The sequence below is a fragment of the Gobio gobio genome (assembly GCF_949357685.1).
Source record: "Gobio gobio genome assembly, chromosome: 17".
Classification (NCBI taxonomy): domain Eukaryota; kingdom Metazoa; phylum Chordata; class Actinopteri; order Cypriniformes; family Gobionidae; genus Gobio; species Gobio gobio.
The window spans coordinates 19,785,335-19,811,848 of record NC_137110.1 but is presented as its reverse complement, the minus strand read 5'-3'; the positions used below and the strand labels follow the sequence as shown (position 1 = coordinate 19,811,848).

At 39.5% G+C, this 26,514-nt stretch overlaps 1 protein-coding gene across 3 annotated transcripts in view; it reads left to right on the top strand.

The window, feature by feature from the left end:
• pik3r3b (phosphoinositide-3-kinase, regulatory subunit 3b (gamma)) overlaps positions 1-16,344 on the top strand; it is a 205,799-nt gene extending 189,455 nt beyond the window's left edge. For 2 of the 3 annotated variants that reach the window (XM_079841717.1, XM_079841718.1), the window contains 9 exons: positions 7,189-7,300; positions 9,432-9,530; positions 9,621-9,801; positions 10,342-10,467; positions 10,664-10,806; positions 10,890-11,066; positions 11,157-11,231; positions 11,321-11,491; positions 12,155-16,344. In XM_079841717.1, coding sequence (XP_079697843.1) covers positions 7,189-7,300; positions 9,432-9,530; positions 9,621-9,801; positions 10,342-10,467; positions 10,664-10,806; positions 10,890-11,066; positions 11,157-11,231; positions 11,321-11,491; positions 12,155-12,356 — 1,286 coding nt within the window. In that variant the 3' untranslated portion in view covers positions 12,357-16,344. Of the gene's footprint in view, positions 1-2,937; positions 3,107-7,188; positions 7,301-9,431; positions 9,531-9,620; positions 9,802-10,341; positions 10,468-10,663; positions 10,807-10,889; positions 11,067-11,156; positions 11,232-11,320; positions 11,492-12,154 lie in introns of those variants that run through there. The other variant, XM_079841719.1, reaches the window with a different exon arrangement.
• Positions 16,345-26,514: the final 10,170 nt, after the last annotated feature.

The following is a 26,514-nucleotide window of genomic DNA, read 5'->3' as shown; positions in this document are numbered from 1 at the left end:
GATGTCATTCTGCATAGCTCCTTTTGTGTTCCATGAATGAATGTCGTTTAGCGTATTTGACACACACAGTCTCATTATCTGACATTGCTTAGACAAATGGAGCACCTCTTCATTGTTGTATTTTATTTTAATGTTCTGTACCATGAGTCATGTATGGCTGACATTTAAAATCCCCTCTAGTTCTTAACCAAAAACCATCTTCGCCATCTTAAAACCATTCTTTTCCTGTCAGGTTGTCAGTTAAATATGCCTTAATCGTACTTGATATGCACAGTCTGCGTTAACATTATCGTGTGCGTTTTAAATGCATGATAAACGACTTCTCACTCAGACAGAGGAGCCATATTAAAGAATATTTCTCCCTGAAGAGAAAGCAACAGTCTACATCCCTCTATACATTTATTTTAAAGTAATATTTCATCTGAATACTAAAGTTCTGTCCTTTACTCACTCTCTTGTTGTTCCAAATCTGTATTACTTTTTATTTTCTTAAGTAGAACACAATATAAGGGGTTGTGAAGAATGAGCCTTAGTCCCCATTCACTTTTTTATGCATCTCTTGTCATACAGTGAATGTTGACTAAGATGTAATTTTGCATATGTCCTTTTGGTTTAATTATCTCTTGGACTTGTGTAAATATCTCTATATATTCAGTAATATTGGTTCTGCAAGTCATTTAGGCCTGTAAATGGTTAAATGAATTTTTTTTTTAGAGAGATTGTGTTACAGGTCCTGCTGTAGTCTGTCAGTTTTTCCTCAGTAGATTTGGACGTTTTGCATGGCTCACCACAAATTGTATTGATATGCAAAATGTGGAGAGATCAAAATGCTCATTCTCTAAATTGGTTTGTCACATTAATTGGTGTTATACATGACCTGCTCTGTGCTCTTTTCTTTAGCCATTGTAGCAGATAGGGACTTGTAGACCAGTGAAGTTACAGAATTATATACCGAATCCTTGTGAAAGCTCTTCATGGATCTTTTGGAGTAAGTTTCCTCACTTTCTGAATGTTAGTTTTGGTGCCCCGCACTTCTTATTCACATGCAGTGCCATTCATGTGTCATTTATTAAGCGCTGACACCATTTTATTGCCATTAACAATGATGTCATAGACTGGAAACTGGATCCTATTCAGAAGTCACAGGCATAGTTGACAATGGGTCGTTAATTCATGTCGTTAATTCCTGCAATAAAGAGACGGATGACACTTTTGGAGGCGTGAAATGTGAATGGAATGGGAAAAGAGACGGTTTGACGGTTTTGCATGAGGCTGTACTTCCGTGAGACCATTGTAAATGTTTTTTAAGGCAGACTGTGTTTAATGCAAAAGCACAAAACACATTTTGTGGGACGTTCCTTAACAGTTTGTAACATTTGGAGGTCGATTGTGAAGCTGGTGCTGTCTTTACCTACCCACATCTTGGTCCAAATACAGGCTAATTCCAACAGTGAGCAGAATTAATCCTTTTTTTTTTTACTTTTACGACATTCTCTGCGTTGTTCAAAGGAACAAAGCCTAACACTCGGTCCTAACCTCCTCATTTCCTAGAAAATGAGCTGTGGTGGACTGAACAGATCTGGCAAGCAGGATTCTGGGTTGAATAGCACTTCGATTGCTCTGCCACGGGGATGAATGAGCACAGCACCGTGTGATCAACCCACACATTAATCTTATCTTTCATTCTGTGCCACTGAACACAGGTTTATCAGATCTCTCCTTTTTTCTACCCGTCCGTTTGTCCCCATGTAGTGTCAATAGCCACTCATTGACTTATCATCTGTTTCTTCCTCAACTCGCGGCACTTTATCTCCGAGACGCCATTACAGAGGCACTGCGGGACACTGAAATCCGCGTGGCCCGGGAGAAGATGGGTTAGATTAGTAAGGGTGAGAGGGAAAGGAAAGAAACTGCTCAAGGTTCCCATGCAGATGTTCATTAGAGTATTTATTACAGCTGAATTGAGATGTGAAAGGTTCAGAGGTACGGCCCTGTATGTGCGTGCGTCTGCAAACGAGCAAGCGACCGCTTTGTTCCGTTGCAGTGTCCAATGAGCACAGGTGCCACGCTGCCCCCAGGGGAAAGTTGGCCCCTGTCTCTTAGGGCCAGTGATGTGTGAGTGTAATAAAGGCTGCCGGAGCCGTGTGCTCTGGGTGGACAACAAAAGTGCAGCGACACCAAAGGGAAAGTCAGCTTCTGACATCCCTTAATGGGCATTCGTGAGACATAAGGGATGGAAATGTCACCGTATCTCTCTTGATACATGGTTCTTTCTTTGTTTTGTGCCTTTTCAGCTTGTTCAGTCCTTCATTTATTTTAGCTTGTTCATTCATAAAAGTGCACAGAAAATGAATCTGTTGAGAAAGCAGAGTTTTCTTTAGCACAATGTGAGAGCAGCATTTTCTATTCTTCTATTTCTTTTTCTATTTCTCCGTACATGCATGCACACGTATGTATGCATGCGCGTGTATGTATATATATATATATATGTTTAGAGCAGAATGTGAAAACATTTCTCTTTATATAGGCAGTCAGACATAATGAAAAATAGTATATAGTCTTAATAAATATATATATATATATATATATGTATATATGTATGTGTGTGTTTGTATTTATATATAAACACACGCTAAAAAAATAATATCTTGTAATCTGATTCAAACGATGCGGCTGTGAAGTGGTTTCAGTGTATGTGTCCCGTTTCGTGTTCGCCTCAGCGTGTGTTAGCGTCTTTGCCTTGTCTTTCTCTGGGAGGAGCGCTTCCCCCCTCCGATATCATTCCCTAGAGCTTTCCGCTCTCTCTTTCTCCATCTCATATGGTTGTGTCCACCTCCCCTCCTGCTTTCTCATTGGCTGCTGCCGCCTTCTCCATTGAGAGGGTTTGTTAAGCCAGCAGCATCTGAATTTAGGAGCAGGGATTTTCCCTCTGGCTTTAGTCTGAAAGGCCGAGCGAGCGAGCGAGCGAGGGTGGAGAGAGAGCGAGTGGGAGAGAGCGAGAGAGAGAGAGAGAGAGAGAGAGGGAGAGGGAGAATAAGAGGACTTGTCACAGACAGCTGAGTGCAGGCTGTATACATGCAGCTCAAAAAGGATCCCGAGGAGGACGGTAAGGGAGACACTATTCTTCTTTTCTTCTGCTTTTTTCACAGTCGCTTTCTTTGCTTTAGTCTTTTTTCCTGTCTGTTCATGCTCTGAGCAGACTGTCAGGGGAGCACAATGACAATTAGCGTTTGTTCTATTGTGTGGGAAGTGTCCTGGATCTTCTATGGCTGGAAACATGTGCTTTTGTCAACATGAATTAACATTCAACAAGAATAGTGCATTTTCCAGAACGTGTCATCCTTGATAGCTGTACCTCATTTTCTTGTTTTGTAATTTTTTGTTTTGTCAAATTGATTTGAGGCTGTTGTAAGAAGTCAGCTGCAGAGGTTGTCTTTTAGTTATTCATTATGAATGAACAGAATTAGCGGATCATGAAATGTGCACCGAGCCCGTATGGGTTCACATGTGATTGTCCCCGACGGATTATTTAAACCACCCATGTGCCTGGTGACACTTTTAATTCATTCCCCCTGGATCGGGACGTGGCAGCCCACGCCTGCTGCTCTCTTCAATGGCACTGTCATCACTCTCAGCCACACGTCTTTTCTCATGCTAATGTACCCCCTAATTTGTACATACAAATCCTAAACTAAACTGTTTTATGTGTGTATTGGTGTCAGTCCGTGTTTGTGTTCTCTTTCAAAGTACGGTTGTTCCATCAGATGTCACCTGTAGAACCAGAAGTTTAAACGTGTCTTTTTGTTACTGTGCAAAAAACAACTGCAGAACAATGACAACCTGAGATGATGCTTTGAGCAGCACGTTGCCGTTTGTGTTTGTTTCCTAAACAATGGACTGCTTGGTCGTCGATAGCCATAGGCTTCACCTATGGATGTATAGTTTTCTTTGTTCAGACTTGCGCAGCGTTGCATTGCCACTCACTCCTCCTCGTTCTTTCTCATCCTTTCCATCCTACATCCTGGTCACATTCTTTTTCTCACATTTACATTTTCATCTGTCATTACAAGTTTAGAAAATAAAATGGTATATCTGTTTACTGTTGACTTACAAAATGATTAAACACATCTTTTTTTTTAAAACCTAGTTTGTTTTGCATTCATTGTGAAGCATGATTGGCTAGTTTACTTTTATAGAAATTTTAAAGAAATACTTTTGCCTTTGTCATTTAAATTGACCCCTTTGTTCAAGTTTGCAGTAAATCATGATTGTAACTAGTTTGGATCGGTGAATGGTAGCTTTAAAAGCGACTGCAAGCTGCGATTATGTGGGCTTTCCATTGTGTGCCCCCCAGCTGCGATATCTCTGACACTAACACGCATGAGGTGACCTCCATAATGAGATCACCTAGCCACATCTCTGTCTCTTTCTTGCCTTCTTTCCTTCCGGTTTCCATGTTCTTTCCGTGCTCACACCCCAACAGTAGCTTACAAATAAATCTGTGTGTGTGCAGGACAAAGGTGGTCACACACTTGCAGAAAGAGCTGACAGTGGGAAAACTGGTAGGCAGGAATTTAAGGTTTCAGCCGGGCTTGTGCACCTGCCTTTTGACTGCTGCAGGAGTGAGCGAGAAAAAGGGGGGTCATTTCCCTTTCTGGTGGCTGGCTGTTACTGTAGCCTTGAAAGAAGCTTTGTGACGAAATTAAATGTATATGGCCACAATATTCGCTTCAGACATATTCATAGAAAAATGTTTGTGCGGGTGTTTTCAGCTCGCATGTTAGTCTTGAATAGTGAGATATTGAATCTCAGTTTATTGTGTATCTAAATTACATTAGGGAGTGGAGAAGGAGAGCCATGTGGGTATTTGCAAATGTAATATTAATATGGTGATTATTGTGTTGGTGTGGAGGGAACAGAAGGTTTTACATCGTCCAATGACTCTTTGTAAGATGCCATGCTGCACAAACTATGCCATATTTTAAGCTTCCATAAGTTTTTCTTTGAAAATATGTTCATTTTCTTTGAAGTAACGTTCATTGGCCGATCTCCTCTCAGACCAACTGAAATGTAGGAATGGTGTGTTTGTGTGCACACCTGCAGGAGCAGAGTTTGGGTGGGGATGTGTCCGTTAAGCTGGCTTCACTTTGACTGGTTAAGGCTGCTCACCCCACCAGATTAAGGTGTTTCCTGTGGGCCAATGGAGGGAGGAGTTGTCACAGTGCCTGGATCTCCTTTAACTTTCACTACGCTTATGCTCTCTCACTCCAAAAACTGCCACTGCTTTTAATTAATGACACTCTCAAAGAAAACCATTCAAACACGCATACCGAAACTTAAAAAAAAAAAAAAACTATAAAGAACTTCACTCTGCAAATGTTGAGAAGTAATAAATCGTACATGAAACCTTTTTGGATTTCAGTGACATACCGAAATGTGCCAACACCAGAGTGTCTTACACTCTCTCTGATCTTTAACGACTTTATTATTATTATTATTTCTTTTTAAAGCGGCCAATTGCGTGCAGAGCAGTGGGTCATTCCACAGTGCGCCAGCAGCAGTGATTCATTCATTTGCTGTAGTGTGCGTTGCATGTCCCTGTGGGCTTTTATATCTGTGACTCACCTCCGGTGTATTGCACTTAAGTCTCACCTCTTTTCATTCACATGCCAGATAGAAGTTTCCTAAGAAGGGTCCAGGGAATTATAGAATCTGCACTGGCTTTTATGACATCCGTAGGCTCTCTTGATCCGTGCCTTTCCGCTTTGCTTAATGCAATAGACCCCTCCCCTGTCCTGGCATAGATATACACCCGCTCTCACGCAGCCTTGTCTCTGCCAGGCCAAAGACAGGTGGGTGACTGTTTTTACAGAAACTTGACTGTTATAACGATGTGACCATATTTGAATTCATCATGAGCCTGCTTAACTCTACATGAGCCATGTGTTCCTTAAACAGTCAACTAGTTTTTAAAAGTTGTCGCTACCTCTTTCTTTGAGTATGTCTTTGGTTTCACTTAAAAGCCTTCTGAATAAACCTGTGAATTGAGAACAGAGTGGTACGTTGCGGTTTCAAGGCCACTGTTGCTAGTTTCAACTAGGTCAGGGGGAGGTTAGTTTGGCTTGGCGGTAGGTGGAGGTCTTGAACACTGCTTCTTTGTGCATTTCAGACTGAGTTGCAGCCTTCAGTTTTTTGTCTCAAACTAGTAAGTCTTTGCCAGCTTGCACCTGGCTGAGCATTTGCAGGTTTCACTGAAGCACTTGCACACACAAACACGCAAGCATCTTGTTTAGAACAGCTTTATTGAAGAAAATCCTTAGTTTTAAGTAGCTTAATTTTTTAAAAATATTTAAATATTTTGCTTCGTGGTTCAACACCCCATTTGCATGTCATTTAACCATCATTCTCAGCTTTCTTTTTTATCTTAGAGACAAAACTAGACTTACTAAGGTTGACAGATTCACGTCAGGAGATCAGACGTGATGAAGCATTCTGTGACCATGTAGCACAGCACATAGTCTCTCAGCAATATTTCTCAGAGTGAGGGCATCGTGATGCACTGCGTGGCTGAGCAGCACATTCTGGTGACCCCTGACCCACAAGATGGCAAGAGCAACATCAGCGTTAGCTTTCCGGCGTGCTGTTGCGGCAGCTGTTGTTTGCATTTGCAATCAACAAAGAAGCATTTCACTCAAAGGAAAGGAACTTGTTCATTACAGATTCAGCAAGTAGCACAAAAGCACCACTGGCTTAGAAGGTCATTTGTTTTTTGTTTACACTTTCGCATGGGCCTAATGGAATATGTTGTTGTTGCATTTTCCGTGAAAACTGATCTTTTGCATTTTCAGTGGAATTTGTTGCATTTTCCGAAACAAACTTGTCTACAGATGACGTCAAGGTGTATTGAAAGGCATTCTATGGGAAAATTGAGAATAGTTTTATGAGGTCATGTTTTATGTGTGTGTATAAGTCTGTATTTTAGATAAAGAGTGAGCCTAGGGTTATTGTATCCTTGTCTTTTTTGCTGCCGTGTGTCCAACCCTTTTAAATGAATAATGTACAGCCATACATTAACACAGACGTCCACTTACTTTAGTCTCTAAGGAGATTAGGTTTTCATCTGTTTAGGTCACAACTTTTTGTTCTAATTCTTATCTTGAAGATAAATCTCTCTCATTTCTTCTGCAGCTCTTCCTCCCAAGCCAACAAAACCCATGACACCAGTAAACGGCAACAGTGTGAAAGAAGCCGCCAGCGGCTCATTGCAAGAAGCAGAATGGTACTGGGGAGACATATCAAGGTAAGAGTCACTTGACACTAGTTGACTTCATTTCTCACTTGATTGGATTTCTGCCTGTTCTGCTCTGAAAATCTTTCCTCATGCGTTTAGCTCATAGTAGAACACGTCAGGTGATACAGTAGTTGGCCTGTATAGTCATGAGACGGCATGCAGATCAGATGAAAATCTCTCTGGGTTCTCAGGATGCTTCTTGCTCCTCGGGAGATGTCAGATCCTTGTCTTCCATTCCCTCCACCTGATAACTTCCATGTCGGTAGCCTGAGGTGGAGTCTCACATGCAGCTTTGGCATGTCTTGTTGCTCATTCAGCAGTCGGATCTCTAACAAGGCCACTGTGCACTGCTCTGCAAACTTTTTCACTTATCCTGGAGGCATGCACACTTTGCCACAGCTGTACAAAAGCAAAAAGGCAATGAAAAGGAGGGAGAGATGCAGGGAGTAGAAAAAAGAGAGGGATTGGTTTAGTTGCCATTACTTAAGGGGAGGGATAGAAGAGCCCAAATCTCCAAAATGTCTAGCGGTCTGGCCAGTTTCCAACACAACCCATAAAACTCTCAGGTTTTTGCAGATTAGTCTGCTGCTTAGTGACCAGCTTTAGACTCGTTTGATGTTGAGAGAGTAGAAATTCTGCAGAGATGCTCACGGGCTCACCGATCTCTGAAGTCTTGCTATCCTTTAACTCGCACAGTGCCTTCCCAGATAAACTAGAGCTTCTTTTAGCTTCGCCTCAAATCTGTCCTCAGTGATTTACTAGTTTAAGAATCAAAGACTAACTAGTCACTCTAGGCATCAAATAAAGTTGAATGCCAAAGCAAAGTGATGCTGACCATTACATTTCAAATGTGGACAGCATTATGACACATTGAATAATGTGTGTTAAAATCCAGTTAAACTGCACTATTATACTAGATTTTGGTTGTTTTTTTTTATCCTGTAAAAATGTTCTTAACTGGAACATGATACAATATTCTGTGCAGTGGTAGTGTTTTGGAAGATTTTGACTTATGACAGTTTAGATTTAGAACAACTGGCCGTTTCAGTTGAGTACGTAGTAATGGTTCTTCTCAGCCATGTTAATCATCATCAAACCTGTCTTGGTTTTGATTTCTTCTATGCTTGAGTTTATGGTCTCTATTTAGAATATGTACTATTTATTTCCTGATCTTATTGTGCACAATTCATCTGTGCATGTTATTCCAATGATATGTTTGTCTTAATAATTCCTTAATCATAGGGTTTATTAAAATTAAGGCAAGGTTATTGTGCAAGTATCTCCTCCATCCAGCTGTTTTTTTAAATGCAAAAACACATCCCACAGCATTTCATTTGAAATGTCACATGACGGAAGAGAAAATGCTTGTGGATGTAATTTTATGTTGATCTGATTGCTAAAATAATCGAAAGCTTATCAAATCCAAACATGTTACTAAAATAGGGCATCTCCCCTTAACAGTGAACTTGCTGATACACTGCAGCCTAAAAATGTACCTGATTCCCACAGCTCCCAGTGCAGGAGGTTAGAGATGTCTCCTCCCACAGAAAGGTGGGAGCATTGCTTAGTCAAAGGCTCCTTACCTCAGCAGCCCAAACTAGGCTAAATATACCCCCTCCTGAGAGCCAGGGTCAGCTGAGCTCCAGCATGACTAGGTTGTTGGCTGTCGGGAGAATGGGAGGAGATCTGAAAGTCGAGGGGTGTGACGTTCCTCCCAGACCGACTAAAAAAGCAGGAAAGCCTTTGAAGCCTGACAGCTCCTCCGCTTCAGCCGCTGGTCGTCTGGAGGCACTTTTAAAGCGGCAGACTGTCTGATTTCTAGACAAGAGCTAGAGGCATCAGTGTACATGTGGGCGTGCAGGACGGGGTCAACAGTTAAACTGTTCAAAGATGTCTCACTCTCTCCCAGACGGCTGAGGCAGACAGCATGGTCACAGACCATGCCTTTGCCCTCTGCCAGACCAAATACAGCCAGGCAAAGAAAAAGGAAAAACAATTTTGTTTGTGTGTGTCAGCGTTTTTCGAAGAGTGAAGTACAAGGAATTTATTTTAACTGTAATTACTAATTACCAAGAGCAAGATTTGATGTGTGGAGTATTTGCACCACTCACTCTTTTCTTTCTCCATCTTTTCTGTGCAGGGAAGAGGTGAACGACAAACTGAGAGACATGCCTGATGGTACTTTCCTGGTACGGGACGCCTCGACCAAGATGCAGGGAGATTACACGCTAACGCTAAGGTAACGCAGAATATTTTAGAAAGCTTCTTCAAAGCCTCTCATTTGTGCTTTATTGATCCGTGGTCCAACGCAATCCTTTTTTCCCTGCAGGAAAGGTGGAAACAATAAGCTAATAAAGATCTACCACCGAGATGGGAAGTACGGTTTCTCAGACCCGCTCACGTTTGGTTCAGTAGTGGAGCTCATCAGTCACTACAGGCACGAGTCACTGGCCCAGTACAACACCAAACTGGACGTTAAGCTCATGTATCCGGTCTCCCGCTTTCAGCAGGTAAATGGGTTTAGGTTATGGGCGGGGGTATCATATTAACAGCCTCCCTGCCTTTCCTTTTACCTCTTTGTCCTCCCACCTCACCCTCCCTCACTCCGGTCCTAAAGAGCATGTTTGCTGAATGAATTGTGCAGCTTGTTGTGAGTGAAACTGCAGAGGCAGCAGGATGCTTTTGGCATGAAATATTACTTTGTTTATTGCCACAGCAGCGCACCTCCTAAATAATTGCACACATCCACAATGTCGAAAGGCCATCCAGGCATTTATTTGTTTCCCCCTTCCTCCCTCGCCCTCCCGGTATCTTTCTCATACACACAGGTGCTCATTATTTAGGGGGTTCCACAAATGTAAGCCCTCGAGAGGCACTTACAGATTCCAAGATTTTTATTAATGATTCCTGGAAGAAAATTCCTGAAAAATGGCTTTCACTTTGTAAGCAAAACCTACTGTATGTTGCTGCAAGCAGTCCTTTTTCCCACCGCACTTTTCTCCGCTCTGCAATTCATATCGATAACAATGCATTTACTCTCGCTCTCTCAGGATCAGCTGGTGAAAGAGGACAACATTGATGCAGTGGGGAGGAAACTCCAGGAATATCACAATCAATATCAGGAGAAGAGTAAAGAATATGACAGACTCTATGAGGAGCACACGAAAACCTCACAGGTAAGCCTCTTAGAACATCATTATCTGATCGATAGACAACCGACCCATTTGCTCCAGCACTGCACGCCACATGTACAACGTGGACACAATTTAGTCTGTTGCAGAAGCCCATTGACCAATTAACCAAGTCTATTAAGAGGCGCAGCCCTTTTGAGGTCACATCACATACATTGATTTATTTTTCATTTGATTGCAGGAGATCCAGATGAAACGTACTGCAATAGAGGCCTTCAACGAGACCATTAAAATTTTTGAAGAACAATGTCACACACAGGAACGCTACAGTAAAGAATACATTGAGAGATTCCGCAGAGAGGGCAACGACAAAGAGATTGAGAGGTACGCAAAGTCAAAAAATTAAGAGCGCTCCGGTCGGTAGCCTTGTTCTACGCGTTTACAAGCGGTTCTTGTTTCTTTCTCAGAATCATGATGAACTACGAGAAGCTCAAATCCCGTTTAGGAGAGATTCACGACAGTAAGACCCGGCTTGAACAGGACCTGAAAACGCAGGCTTTGGACAACAGGGAGACGGACAAGAAAATGAACAGCTTAAAGCCAGATCTCATTCAGCTCCGAAAGATTAGAGATCAGTACCTTGTGTAAGAAACCTTCCTTTTGTCACCATTAGCCTGTTTGAGTGGACAGTTTTCCTCCATGTATAAACGCTCCGTTGCTTCTTTCTCATGCAGTTGGCTCAATCATAAAGGGGTTCGACAGAAACGAATAAACGATTGGCTGGGGATCAAAAACGAGAACACGGATGAGTAAGTTAAACTTTTAAATTTGACATCGCAGGTTTAGTAAATGACTGGCTCCGTCATAGCATCTAACACATTTCCTCTCGTAATCACAGCACCTACTTTGTCAGTGAGGAGGATGAGAATTTGCCACATTACGATGAGAAGAGCTGGTTTGTAGGGGACCTGAACCGAACGCAGGCGGAGGACTTGCTACTCGGCAAACCAGATGGAGCCTTCCTCATCCGCGAGAGCAGCAAGAAGGGCTGTTACGCCTGCTCTGTTGTGTGAGTATCTTTAGATGAATAGTAAAGGGAGAGTTATGGCAGCGAAACAACATGATTTATTTGTGCATCTACAAAATGTGACCTTACCTCCATGTCATAGGTTTTTAAAAACATTTATCATTTTTATTATTTGAATTAATATTTTTCAAGTCAATATACGAGTTTTACTCCCTAAAATGGTATAGTTTATATTCGATTATATACAACCTGTTAACTTGCGTTAAACTGTAACAGACCAAACCTTTTTTTTACATTTATTAAGGCCGTTTCAGTCTCTCTTTTTTGCCTCCACCTACCATAGAGGTATACAGGTCTGTTCAGTCTGTTGTTATAATGGTGACCTAACATGCAGGTTCAAATCTGGTCTCGTATTTCTATTCTCTGTCCCCGATAATTTCCCATCTCATCTCCACTGTTTCTACCTATAAAAAGTTAGCATAAATAAAACGAGATCTTACTTAATATTTCTTAAGGCTGTACCCTTTCCCACATCAATGTATTGATCCCATTTGATTATGTTCTGCAAGGCTGAATCAGTCACCTTTAAAGCGTTATTAACTTTGCTTGTCATTGAGCAAACGGATTGCCTTTTATCTTTGTCTGAGGTCAGATTCTGCTTCAGAATCACCTTGATAATGAGCTCTCTCATGTTTCTGTCTGTAGTGTGGACGGCGAGGTGAAGCACTGCGTCATCTACAGCACACCCCGCGGCTACGGTTTCGCAGAGCCCTACAACTTGTACAGCACTCTGAAAGACTTGGTCCTGCACTACCACCAGACCTCACTGATCCAGCACAACGACTCGCTCAACGTGCGGCTGGCGTACCCAGTGTATGCACAGATGCCCTCAGGCCCCCGGAGATGAAGACTCGCCCCCCCAAAAAAATAAACTCTAGACTCATGGGAGGGTGTTCTGAACAAGAAACCATACTAACAAAAAGAAACACTTGCTGCAACACACACGTCAGCCACCTTGGAGTTATATATTTTTACAAGAACAATTTGGAGGGCATTCTTTCTAAAGACTGCTTGATTTGCACAAGGAAGATTTAAATGTTTGTGAATGTGAAAAAAAAGCAAAAGGAAGCAGAGGAGGCGAGTTTCAGGTGACCCGCGCTGCTACCTAAACTCCAGCTGGGACTTTTTACATGCTCCATTTTAGCTTTTAGCTTAAGCTTTTTTTTTTTTATCTTCCTGCATCTCTTTTCTCACATCCTTTCCTTTTTTGTCTTTTGTTTCTTTGTATTGTCTTTGCGTACTTAACTAAATGTAAGGCAGGAAAAAGATTTAGTTTGTTTAAATTTCTCCATCTCTCTCTATGTTTAAAAAAGGCAAAATCTATGTAGCAAACAGACGACTGACACTTTCCAGAGTGTTCTCACAGTGACTGCTGCTGAACGAGGGATTGTGGGATAGTTTGGGAGGGCACAAGTGAAAATGTGTTGTAGTCTTAAAAAGAAAAGCTTGTTTTAACACTAACCTTAGAGGTGTTTATTTTTTTGACCTTGTTTTCTGTTTGGCTGGATAAAAATGTTATCCTTTCTAAGCAGTTAAGATTGTTACAGTTCAGTGCAGAGACCAAAGTTGGCATGGGGAGGACTTTTTTTTCCGTAAATTTGGCTTCTATTAATTAAGTGGAAAGATACGCAATACACATTGTTTGCAAACTACACAAAATAGATTGCATCTGTGTCCTTTTAAGAGCCAAAATCGCATGCACAGACACAGGCGACATAAAGCACTTATATAGAAATATGACCGCTGCACGTTTGTACACCAAATTTGAAAGAACAATTATTAATGTGTGGTTTTTAACTAATGTGGCATCTTAATGCTTAATGTCTGGTCTAGAACAACTGGATTTGTGTAACTGTCAGACATGTGTTCAAGAAAAAGTAAGCGGGAGAAGCGTTAGAGCAGATGTGCTTTAGGACGTAACTTGAAGAAAAAGTGCAATCCAGCTTTTGATGGTAGAGAAGTGGTCTGTCAGAGAGAAACACAAACTGCTCTCAGTTGCATCAAAAAGCGATAATCACTTGAAGAATTCTTAAAAAAAAAATCCCCTTTATTGCCTAGTGCTTCTCTTTTTCTTTTTTTTTTAGCAGGTTGACTCGTTCTGTATCAGAAAAGAGAGAGTACACTTTTCATTGTTTGGCTGCCTGTTGGTTTTAATGTCGCACAATAAAACCTTTATGAAAATATATTCACAGCTATATGCACAATATTCACTGTCGGTACGTCCGTTATGTCACTTCCTGTTTCTTGTTGGGGTTCTGGCATGCAGGTGTCCAGTTGAGAATTTCAACACTGTTGTTTTTCTTTTGCTCTCACAGTTTCCCCCTTTTTACTATTTGGTCATATGTTGCAAGAGCTACAGCAGACGTTCGTTTTTCAGGCCATTGACCAGCACAGACAGCCAGTGGGAATCACTGCAACTACCCAACTCGAACCCCTCAATGCACAGCATGCTACATTTTTAAACCACAAAAAGTAGTATATACTGAAAATGAACTTAAAAATGACGTTATTTGTCAAAAAATGGCGTTTCGTAACTATTTTATGTTTTGACGCATTGCAGCGAATTTGTACAATCTCATTCGTACGTTTTCGTACAATCTGCTTGGCGCCAATTGATGGTTGGTGCTTTTATTTCTCCATGTGAATCAAATCGTACAAATTCAAATGAAAATGCCAGGGCAAAAAATTGTTATAGTTTCTCATGAGACCATGTTGTTGTTCGTTTATAAAGTGTTCACTGTGTTATTTGAGAAAGAAAACTGGTTAGTGGGTGAGTTTAATGATGATGGGCCTAAACAGAAAGAGCATTCAGTTCAGATCAGCTGTTGAGATGAACTTCCAACCGACAGTCCTAATGAAAACCACATGCAGACAGGGCAACTGGTGGAGGTTTTTCCCATCCGCTATTCATTTCAGTTGCTTGGATGTTATTGGGGGGTTGATTGGGTGTCCTTGGCAGGACTCTCTTGTCTTGTGTGCTCTACCATCGATGAACTCGTTCACCATTCGGAACACGCTAACCTCAGCAGATCATCTGCTTGATTTTGGTTGTGTGTGCGCGCGGCCGTTTGCGAATGCGTCTTTGCAGCTTTGGTGTTGCCATCTTTTCTATGGAAAGTTTTGGGTTACTGTGTTCTATAGCATAGATCCAACTTTATTTTCTTCATTTTATTCTATACTCCAAATGTTTTGAGGTTCAGATTCATGTTTTGTTGTTTGTTTGTTTGTTTGATTGAAGCTGGGCCCCTGAGGGGGCCCCTGTCTATTACTTGAACTCTTGCATCACTCACCATTGAATGTCTTTTAATAATACATAGATGCATTTATTAATACACAGGAAATCCCTTTTATGGCATGAATGGATTGAGTATAAAACGCGTGTGAACATTTTAATCTAAGACTGGAACTCATCTTGTGTGTTTTGTTGAAAGTAAAGGGGTTTATTTATGTTCACAGAGCTCAAATATGACTGATTATTGGAGTCCAATATAGCACACATCATATTTGAAAGTATTAGAGTTATTTACTAGACTGGTCACAAGCTTATTTTATGTTAGACAATTCACGCCATGTTCGTACCTGACATTGATTGAAGAACTTTGTTTTTTTTATTAGTGTTTTCCCAAGCATTGAGACCAAAGATTTAAGTTTCGTTTGTTTTATTTTCTTGCGTAGTACTAGTTTTGAAGAGATGCATAATCTTCTTCCCTTGTTTTTCGATTGCCTTGCTTTCAAGCAAACTTAATTTTGTGTCTTAGTTTTTGTTTTGCTATCGCTAGCCCCTCGCTTGTCTGGTAAAATAACAATGTCTGTATTACTGTCCATATATTTAAGGGTTCACTGTGGATTGGCTGGGGGTACTTTTTTTTTTTTGCCATTTAAAAACTGATGACAATTTGTTTACTGAAATTAAATGTAGTTTTGTTAAGTCTCAAAGTGAACCGACTGGCCTAAAGCTGTTCATTTTTGCACTCACTATTTGTAAAAGGTATACTTTATTTTTGTGTGTGTGCCATCAGTTTTTCCTTGTCATTAACTTGTCTGTTTGGTCACTAAACCACCTCTGAAGTCACCAAAATCAAGTGTTTCTATGCCTCTTTTATTTACAGAATAGTCTTGACTCCAGCTGGAGTCATTGTTGCTTTTTCTTTCTGTTTTGTAAAACTCATATAACGAAAATAGACAACCCTATACCATAGAAATGTTTTTTTGTTTTGTTTTTAAGAGAAAAAAAAGTGATTGTCATTCTCTTCAGGGCATAAAGCAGTGGGGTTTGTTGGCTTTTTTGTTCCTACTATAGAAAGCAAGAAATCTTCTGTTTTTCTTTTTCCTTCCGGAAGTTTTCAGGGACACGAAAAGCATTGCATTGGGAAATCGTATGAGAGACATTTATTAGAGTGCTTTTTTTGTATTGAAGTGGGAATGGGGGAAGCTCACACATTAGAACAAGCTGACAAAATCAACAGTGCATTGCATCAAAAGCTCGGAGGGTTTAGACATAAACCAAAACAACCTTATTTGACTCGTAGACTCGATACAAAGCAGGTGTTATGACTAGAAGAGCTGGCTATGTTTTTTTCCGGACTGTTAACTAGCTCTGGCTATTGCCCCCTCTGTGCAGTTCTGCAAAGTTTTATTTGCAGTCAGGTTTGAATATGATTGGGAGTCTTTTGTGTTCTTACCACAGCTCTCCCACCATGATATCCAGCACATTTCTTATTAAAAAAAAAAAGTTTTCACAAAAAAAAGAAAGAAAAAAAAAACACTCTCCTTCCCACTTTGACATACGTAAAACCCAGCATGCTTCTTTGGTACTCTTGACTGTTGTTTTGTGTAAAAAAAGAAATAAAGAAACAAAAAAAGTAAAACTAAAAAAAGATGTGGAACAAAAACTGTTAATTGTCTGTTTATGGTGTAGTCGAATATAAATTTTAATATCGCTTCTGAGAAAAGACTGCTTTTTCACATGACATAATTTGGAGCCCTTTGTTGCAGTGACTAAAAGCAGAATGATGTTTACAAAAACTGAGACCGAGGAGCTGAAGCAATAGACAACAGCGTGTTCTGTACCGTTTGCACAACCTACCGACTCAGTAACGCATAAATGCATCTCATCGATACCTTTAAGCTACTATGTTTTCTTTGTCACACTCCGAATACACACTTTATTCTGCATAAGTCGAAATATTTCCTTGACACCAGCAGTGTTTTCATCTCTGTACTTTTATAGACTCAGCTTGAGCAATAAGCCATGGGCCCTCGATGTCCAAGTAACATACCGCAATGAAAATAAACATGTTGCTTCAGCTCCGGTTGAAATATCCTTCTATAACAAGTGTTTCATGTCTTCTTCAGACAAGTAATGGCACAAAAGGGCATGAGACACTGTTATCTGTTATAGATGTCAGAAATCCTCTCTCTCAGTATTTGAATATCATTGTCGCTTCAGACCTGTCGGTATTATTCAGTTACGGTTTCCACCACAACGCATTTTCTTGTATCTGTTTCAATAGTTTGTATTGGTTGTAGACTCTCCATTTGTTATGAGGTGAACTCATGTATATACTCAATGGAACTCCACGATATTCAGTTCTCTTGCAGAATAAAGAAAATATTTTGTTCAAAATCTCTATCTCTGCCTATCTTTCTAGTTTGTGGGATCAGCAGGTTCTTTTTATTGTTTATAGCCTATAGTAGTAATATTTTAAATGTATTTTATCATTATTTATCATTTGAAATGTGTAAATTACTTAAACTCTCTTCTGTGGTTTAAGGCTGCACATTTGATATCTAAATTGTTAAAACAAGCTATAAAAAAATAAACAAAAAAAAGATTATATATATATAAAATAATTGAATTGAGGTGTTCCAATCACTTCCATGGCCAAAGGTGTATAAAATCAAGCACCTAGGCATGCAGACGCTTCTACAAACATTTGTGAAAGAATGGGTTGCTCTCAGGAGCTCAGTGAATTCAAGCGTGGTACCGTGATACGTTTTTCACCTGTGCAATAAGTCCATTCGTGAAATTTCCTCACTACTAAATATTCCACGGTCAACTGTTAGTGGTATTATAACAAAGTGGAAGCAATCCAAACTTTGTGTGGCCTTAATATTAGCTCAAGAACAGTGTGTCAAGAGCTTCATGGAATGGGTTTCCATGGTCGAGTAGCTGCATTCAAGCCTTACATTACAAGTACAATGCAAAGCGTCAGATGCAGTGGTGTAAAGCATGCAGACACTGGACGCTAGAGCAGTGGAGACGTGTTCTCCGGAGTGACGAATCAGGCAATGCAATGGATGGGTTTGACGGTTGCCAGGAGAACGGTACTTGCCTGACTGCATTGTGCCAAGTGTAAACTTTGTTGGAAGGGGGATTATGGTGTGGGGTTGTTTTTCAGGGGTTGGGCTTGGCCCCTTAGTTCCAGTGAAAGGAACCCTTAATGCTTCAGCATACCAAGACATTTTGGACAATTTCATGCTCCCAACTTTGTGGGAACAGTTTGGGGATGGCCCCTTCCTGTTCCAACATGACTGCGCACCAGTGCACAAAGCAAGGTCCATAAAGACATGGATGAGTGAGTTTGGTGTGGAGGAACTTGACTGGCCTTCACAGAGTCCTGACCTCAACCCGATAGAACACATTTGGGATGAATTAGAGCAGTTTTTCACAATTGCTAAGACACATTTCTTGAAACCTTCACTCTTTTTCTCACAACATTAACAACACAAAGCCAAATCTTCTGGCAAAATAAAACAGGTGCCTCAAAACCGTTTCGCCTGTTCTCAAAATCGAACAAAGCTTTCAGATCATACACATAGTCAGTCAATATATAAACGCTACAGTTCATTCATTGGACACTACATCAAAAAATGGAGAACACGGCATCCAGCGAGCATGAAAAAATGTTCTGGCCAAAAAAGTTGGTTTGGATTTAAATAGACAAATGCTTGAGAGTCAATGACTGTCATTATTGCAGTGATTATTATGTTCCTAGCATGTTATATGTTTGGCAACAGTTCTTCTAACCCTAATTGATGGAGTGTGTAGCATTGCAGTTCTTAAACGACCATGTAGGAAGACACATCATGGCTATATTCCAGGAGTCAACATTCATCAGGCTAAAATTGTGAAAGAATGGTTGGGAGGGAGCGTGAAGAATCTTTTTCAGTCCTGACCTTAAATTATTTGAAAGTCTTTGGGATGTGCTGGAGATTATGGACTGCTTGACTCTTACATAATACAAGATCACAACATTTATTTCCATTATTTCAGATGTTCATTGAATTTAAGGTCTGGATTCAGCGGTGGCAATTAATGTGCTAAAAACATAATAATCACTGCAATAAGAGTTGTTGTGTGTCATTGTGATGAGAACTGTGTTTTAGTTGTGTTTAACTTTTGCCGCTTGTGTTTACCGTTTTCCAACACATGCATCACAGTGCGAAATGTGTTTTAATGAGTGAGAATGTGTTTAGAGCTTTGCAGAACGAGTGCATGAGGATTGCAAATGGTGTCTAACTACCTGAACTCGTTTAAGGTTTTGCCAAATTAGTGAATTATTTGACAAATATGTTTGTTTGTTTTAGTTTAAACCACTAAGCATTTGGTTCAGAGAATGGGGTTTAGTGTTTAAAAAAAAAAACTAATATGTATAGGCCTATATCGGATTAACAGATACAGATACATAAGTGGAGTTATGTCAAATATTTTACATATTGACCAATCATCTATTTACCTTAATTGAGACAACATGATGGTTTCAAACTGATTTTCAGATTCATCTATTCAGTTGTTTCCACCAACAGTCTATATCGTCAGTTTATGGTGTTGACTAAGCATAATATGCATGTCACATTTTAGTTCAGTTTTATGGTGTTATCAGCTAATAATAAAAACTATTTCAAATTTGGACAATTAACTAAATGTCCAAAACAATTTCTTAACTAGTGGGTGTTGGCAGAAATAAAAAATATAAACTTAAATACCTAAAAAAAACACATGACCCTCACCAGAGCCTGTATAACCTTGTCAAGGACCCTCAGGCTGTAAACTGGCTTTAATATTGCCTGATTCAAAAATATCAGCCAGTGTTGACAAAAAGTATAGGGACACAGCTGTGAAACCTGTTATACGAGGCATATTTTAAAATGAACCTCCTCATTTTGTCAGGACACATTTTCTTTTAAAGATACACACATTTTTGCTTTAAGTTTAATATATATTTGAATCTATATGTCACGCATTGAATTATGGTCCGAGGACGGGTAAAGAGTAAAGGGATAAAGTCAATGTAATTAAACATATATAAAATACTTTTGTGTTAAAGGGATAGATCACCCAAAAATGAAAATTACCCCACGCTTTACTCACCCTCAAGCCATCCTAGGTGTATATGACATTCTTTTTTCAGACAAATACAATCGGCTAATCCTAATCCAAGCTTTATAAATGGCAGTGACAAGATTTAAACAATATGTCTGTTTTGAGCTATAGAACAATGATTTGTTTTCTGTCGGCACATGTATCCAAACAGTTGCTCACCTGTCTAATAAAACACATAATATATTAAAGTGTCTTTGGTAATTCCATGGTTTCTACAAAACCGGAAATCAAGGGTAACGTGGCTATGATATCATTGATAGGCAATTTGTTTGTGTAAGAAAAATATCCATATATAACATGTTATGAAGTCAAATATCTAGCTTCCGACACCTTCCGTATTCAACTTACGAAAAAAAACATAATTGTCGCGACATATGACATCTGATGTGCAAGTGTTTTGAACTGCGAGAGGCATTACACTTTCTTCGTAAATTGAATACGGAAGACGGTCTGGTGGAAGCTATATTACTTTATAACATGTTAAATATGGATATTTTTCTTACAAAAAACCCATCAGTTCGGTTCAGAAGGCCTTTAATAACCACCCGGAGCAGTGTGGATTACTTTTATAATGGATGGATGCGCTTTTTTGGGCTTCAAATTTCGGGCTACCATTCTAATGCTTGGATTAGCCAGGAAAGGTTTTAATAGAACTCAGATTATATTCGTCTGAAAGAAGAATGTCATATACACCTAGGATGGCTTGAGGGTGATTAAATCATGGGCTAATTTATTAAGAATTTTACTTTAAGAATAATCAGTAACAATTAATTTGTCAGTGTCCCTGTTACACATCTTACATGTACTTAGTAATACCATTATATTATACATAACTACAAGCAACTAATCCTAAACCAAACCCTAACCCTTATTATATAGTCAATACATGTTGTTAAAGGATTAGTTCACTTTTAAATAAACTTTTGCTGATAATTTACTCACCCCCATGTCATCCAAGATGTCCATGTCTTTCTTTCTGCAGTCGAAAAGAAATTAAGGTTTTGGATGAAAACAATCCAAGGTTTTTCTCCATATAATGGACTTCAGTGGGCTACAAACGGTTCAAGGTCCAAATGACAGTTTCAGTGTAGCTTCAAAGGGCTTTAAACGATACCAAACACTATTCACCAGACGATGAATAAGGGTCTTATCTAGCGAAATGATCAGTTTCTGCGAGAAACCGAGCAGTATTTATGCTATTATTTTACCTCTTAACAGAGGAACGCGATCGTCTCTGAGCTCTGCCATCACTTCCGGAGAGTGAGGTAAAATTCGATCGTGGTTATAGATATATTGATAGTAGATGCCTCATTCTACTGATCCGTGCAGTCGCTAATGAGGCATCTACATATACATCTATGACCACGATCTAATTTGACCTCACTCTCCGGAAGTGATGGCGGAGCTCAGAGACGATCGCGTTCCTCTGTTAAGAGGTAAAATAATAGCATAAATACTGCTCGGTTTCTCGCAGAAACTGATCGTTTCGCTAGATAAGACCCTTATTCATCGTCTGGTGTCGTTTGGTATCGTTTAAAGCCCTTTGAAGCTGCACTGAAACTGTCATTTGGACCTTGAACCGTTTGTAGCCCACTGAAGTCCATTATATGGAGAAAAACCCTGGATTGTTTTCATCCAAAACCTTAATTTCTTTTCGACTGCAGAAAGAAAGACATGGACATCTTGGATGACATGGGGGTGAGTAAATTATCAGCAAAAGTTTATTTAAAAGTCAACTAATCCTTTAATTAATATCTCAGTACTTATTTGTATAATTACACTATAACAGCTACACCTTAAAATAAAGTCTAACTGAATAATCTCATATTAATTTTAAAGTAAATATGCCTATTTTCAACACTAATGCCAGGTAAAAACCATTTTGTCCCATTTCTGAAGAATCAGTGGGCTGTGGAAACCTGAAATTGTTTTGGTAGAGAGAGTTTGATATTATTCCTGGATTCCTGGATATTATTCATTTGGCCTTCATGTATGTCCAGACTGTTCTGACCTGCTCATGACTCTGGATCAAGGGCTAAGCTTTGGCTAAGTCCTCTGAGCCAAGTCTTTATCAGTCAGCACTGTGATACACTCTGTGCTAAGACGTGTATCACATTAAACGCAGCTGTAATTAATGATAAACATAAACATCAAATTCAAGGTATCTGTCCAGATGCATGGATAATCTTCACTATGTGACCTGATACAATCTCTGGATTTGTTCAGAAGCTACTTGAAATACTATGAAAACAAGAGGCTTTGTTGGCTTTTCGGGTTCTCTGCATATTGCACAACCTCATCATTTAAATATAGTACATTTAGCAGATGCTCTCATCTAAAACGGTAATGCCCTACAATATATACAGTTCGATTTTTATAAGAAGTGATTTTGCACATGAGCATAGCTGCTAGAATGGACAGTGTGCATAATGCATACAGCAGACCCAGAAGTCATTGTGAGTGTGTTATCTGGCCCTGGCAGGCTCATTAAACTTGACGTAAATCATTGGAAATGGAGATGAGAGGTGCTGACAGCTCATATTCGTTAATCTATAAAGGCCAAGGGGCAGCTGATCTTTACGTCCTTTATCAACTGCACTCGTCCAGTGGGAGCGTGGGGTCATTGGGAGGGATGGAGTTTGTGTCACCTTGCTAGAACTTCAGAAAACACAATAATAGCAAAATCAATAGCCTCCAAGTCGTGTTGTTCGATAATATCATGAGTTGATAGTTTCAGTTATTAAAAGGTGAAGTTTCCCTCAGACCTCACCCCAGATATTAATCTGTGATTTGATTGTTTTGCTGAACTCATGAAGTTTTTTTTTTTTTGTCTCCCTGTGCTACTTCAGTTGTGTAGATTTGATCGCTTTAAAGAAATGATCGCCTTTCACAACTGTAACCTTTAAAAATGCCACCAAAGCATTTTTTTCCCAGTTCTGTCAGAAATTATGCCGGGACACATTTGAGTCATCTCACCTATCAACAGGCCATCGCTTTGGGCACTTACCCTGCCTTCACGTCCTCTTTGAATATTCCCAAGTCGAAAAGTCCCATCTTATTCACATGCGGATGAGTCAGCTGAGGTTACCACAAAAATCACAACACTATCCAAACGAACTGCAAGAGAAAGAGCCCCTGGTGAGATTTTCTAGACGTGTCCATTAAAATTGTCATATTTGCCTTTGTCTCATTACATATGAACTTAACAGGAAAACTCTATTTTGTGTTATTTTCATGGTTCATTTTCATTTTATTGGAGCTTTATTAATGTTGATTCAATTCTACATTAAAGTTGTTACATTTATTTTTAAAAAATGCATGAAAACAAAATATCACAGTAACAATGCAAGAATTGCAGTCTTATGGGGATGACTTTATAAAGACAGTAAGATGTTACTATTTCATAAGTCATAAACTCACCTTGGTTTCCTCTTTCTCTCTCTCTCTTTCTCTAAGGGTACGTTTAGGCAACATCGTTCTAAAAACGGAAACGTTTTTCCTTTGCGTTTTTTAGGTAAGAAGACAACACTCAAAACGATCCCTGTTCAAACGGATCTGTGAAAACAACTAAAATTTGTATTTATTATGCATGTCAGGCCAGTAGATGCCGATGTCACTTTGTAAAGAAACACTATGCGAACTGAACACATGACCATTTTCACAAATTCACGTTTTGTAAATGGTATCGTTTTCAAAAGTTTTCATTATCAGGCCACCAAAGGGCCATTGTCGTGTAAATGAACAGCCGAAACGTATAAAAAAAAAAAACATTTACGTTTTTAGTTGAAAACTGTCGCGTAAACGGTCCCTAAAACAGCCCGACTTTTGTACAATTTTCCAGTGGGATAGAGCTTCAAACAATGCTTGTCCTTGGTTTGTTGATTGGAGGTAAGCATGTTCAGACCCTTGAAGAGGATGAAGACATCCTTTAAAATGTCACCATGATTAAATTGGATCAGAACGGTGCAGATAACCAGTTTAGTCACCTTGGAAATGTCCATATTTTGTATAAAGTGATCATCTATCAAGCCTTCCAAATAGCTTCCTGCTGATTGCAATCAAATAACTCAATTATCTTATTAGTCATTGCATCATCCTTTTACCTAATGGGCGCACATTAGATCTCTCTCTTTCTCTCTATGTACAAGCAACAGTCAGTCCTAATGAAAAAAATTCATAGTTTTCCATTTCTTGCTCATTCCATTATTTCATATTCATACAAAGTTTCCTTCATTTCAAATTAAATGTTGACTTTGTTTTGGTGCCAGGCCGAGGCAGATGTGGACTGTATAAAGACAGTGTGTGAAGCTGCTATGACCATTCAATGACTTCCTTTCTCTGACAGGTTATGGGTTTTGGAATTCGCTGCCAATCCTATCACATTTCCCTGTGAGCGCTTCAAATACCTGGCACAGGAGAAACTGTATTTCTCCACATCCCTCCTTTGGTTGTGCTGACTCGTTTGCTGAAAATACTGCCTACAAAATGCATGGGTATGCGCAAAATGATGTAGGAGACTAGCCTAGCTAACTGCAGACACTACTAACTTAATTATATTTTGCAGTAGTGAAAGTAGTTCAAGAAAACGACTAAAAATCGATAATTGAAATAAATATAATTAAAATATAAAATTAAAAGTTAAAATAAAATATAAATATTAGATAAAACAAACTTAACTTAACTTAAATGCCTTGTTTAAAGTACTAAAATTGCAAAAACTAAAGCTAAAATTAATTAAAGCTTTAAAGTAAATATATATATATATAACTAACTAAATTACTAAAACTTTAACTAAATTTAAAAGACAATGCTGTTAAAATAGTTTTTTTTCCCCCAGTAACAAGCCATTGTACACTCGCAGATAAAAAAAAAAAAACACTTTACCTTTAGGGGTACAACAGCTTGTCACTGAGGCAGTACCCGACATCTTTGTACCTTTTTCACCCTTAAAAGGTGCATGTTAGTACCTTAGAGTAGCAATATGTATCTTAAGGTACTACTATGAACCTTTTCATAGTAAAAAAGGTACAAAGATGTCCTTTAAAGGGTACTGTCCCAGTGACAAGCTGTTTTACCCTATACAATGTTTTTCAGAGTGTAGCGCAACAAAATTCTACATTGCAAATTTTCATCTGACGCTCTCTTTCTATCTCTCATTGAAGAAAGTTCAATACATTCTCATCCAAGCAGTTCACAAAGCCATAAATTAACTGATTAAGAGTATCTTGCCCTCCCTTGTAGTGTAGCTAACTACAATAGAAGCTTGTATTTTAGCTAGTGAAATCATGATTTGCTTGAATAGCATAGCAAGCTAGTTTTAAAGTAGCTTGCCTAGTAAGCCTACTATAGATAATAAATAGTGCACAGAAAGTGATAAAATGAGCAGAACTATTCCGAAAACTTTTTCCTCAAAACTAGTGAGTCCGCTTTCCCCGCTCAGAGGTTGGATGCTAGTTTCTATAATGATAGTTTCTATAAAACTGTTTTCGTTTAACTATATTTTTGGCATCCTCACAGATGATCCATTCAGTCTGTTTCCCCAGAAGTGAGCTCCATTGAGGGGGGAGCTGCTGACTCTGCAGTCAGGAAGTACAGGTGACATGTGTCAGACTGTTCTGGCAGCCCAAGGTCTCGGCTACTCCCAGCTAAGAGAGAAGACACTGTCTGCCAGATAGCAGTAATCATCTGAAGCCTCTTCACCTATAGCTCTCATATCTCTCCAACATCATGACAAGGATCTTTCCAGCTCCAGACAGACAACCTTCAGAGAAAGGTCTGTTCTGAACCTTGCTTGATGGGATGCAGACCCCCGTGTCCTGTCAGCTATCACACACAAGGCCTGACTTCTGATTAATGTGTGTTCATAAAACGAAAATGACTCACTGGTGATGTGACTGAGTGCAGTCAAACTTTACAGACATTAGCATCAGTAAAATGCTAATAAAATGCCGTGTAACTAAAGCTGTGCTCGTGAGTCATCAGCACTCAGGGTAATACTGGCCAAAATGGCACACATTTTCTGTTGAAAGACATTACAAGGAGTAGTTCACTCAAAACATACTTTTTTTTAATTTACTCACTTTTATGTCATTCCAAAACTAGCAGTTTCTTTCTTTTGTGGGGGGGGGGGGGGTAATTTATGAAGAATATCTAGGTTGCTCTTTTCCATGTAATGAAAGTCAATGGGGACTTGGCCACAAGGCCCACAACTTGTGAGTAAATGCTGACAAAACTTTAATTGTAAGACCTATTCCTATGATTCTGATGGGAAAGTGTATGCTGGCTAGTATTGATCATCTTTGCTGCAATATTTCTACAGGCACACATACTGTATATTCTCTCATATACACTTCATCAGGTTCTGGAGTTGGATGTTGATGAACCAAGAATCCACTGAAAAGAGACTGGTTAAGAAAAACAGAGAAAGAGAGTGTGTAAAGGGGGTGTAGAAAGAGAGTAGAAGGGAAAGGTGGATGTTTGTGTTGGCAGAGGAGCTACATATGTTGGCAGCAGTGGAGGAAGGTGGAAAAGCAGAGAAGAGAGCCAAGCTTTGCATATACCTCCAATAAAAGGAAGAATAATCACATGCTTACATGTTTAGTTAAGACCTATGGGGTCA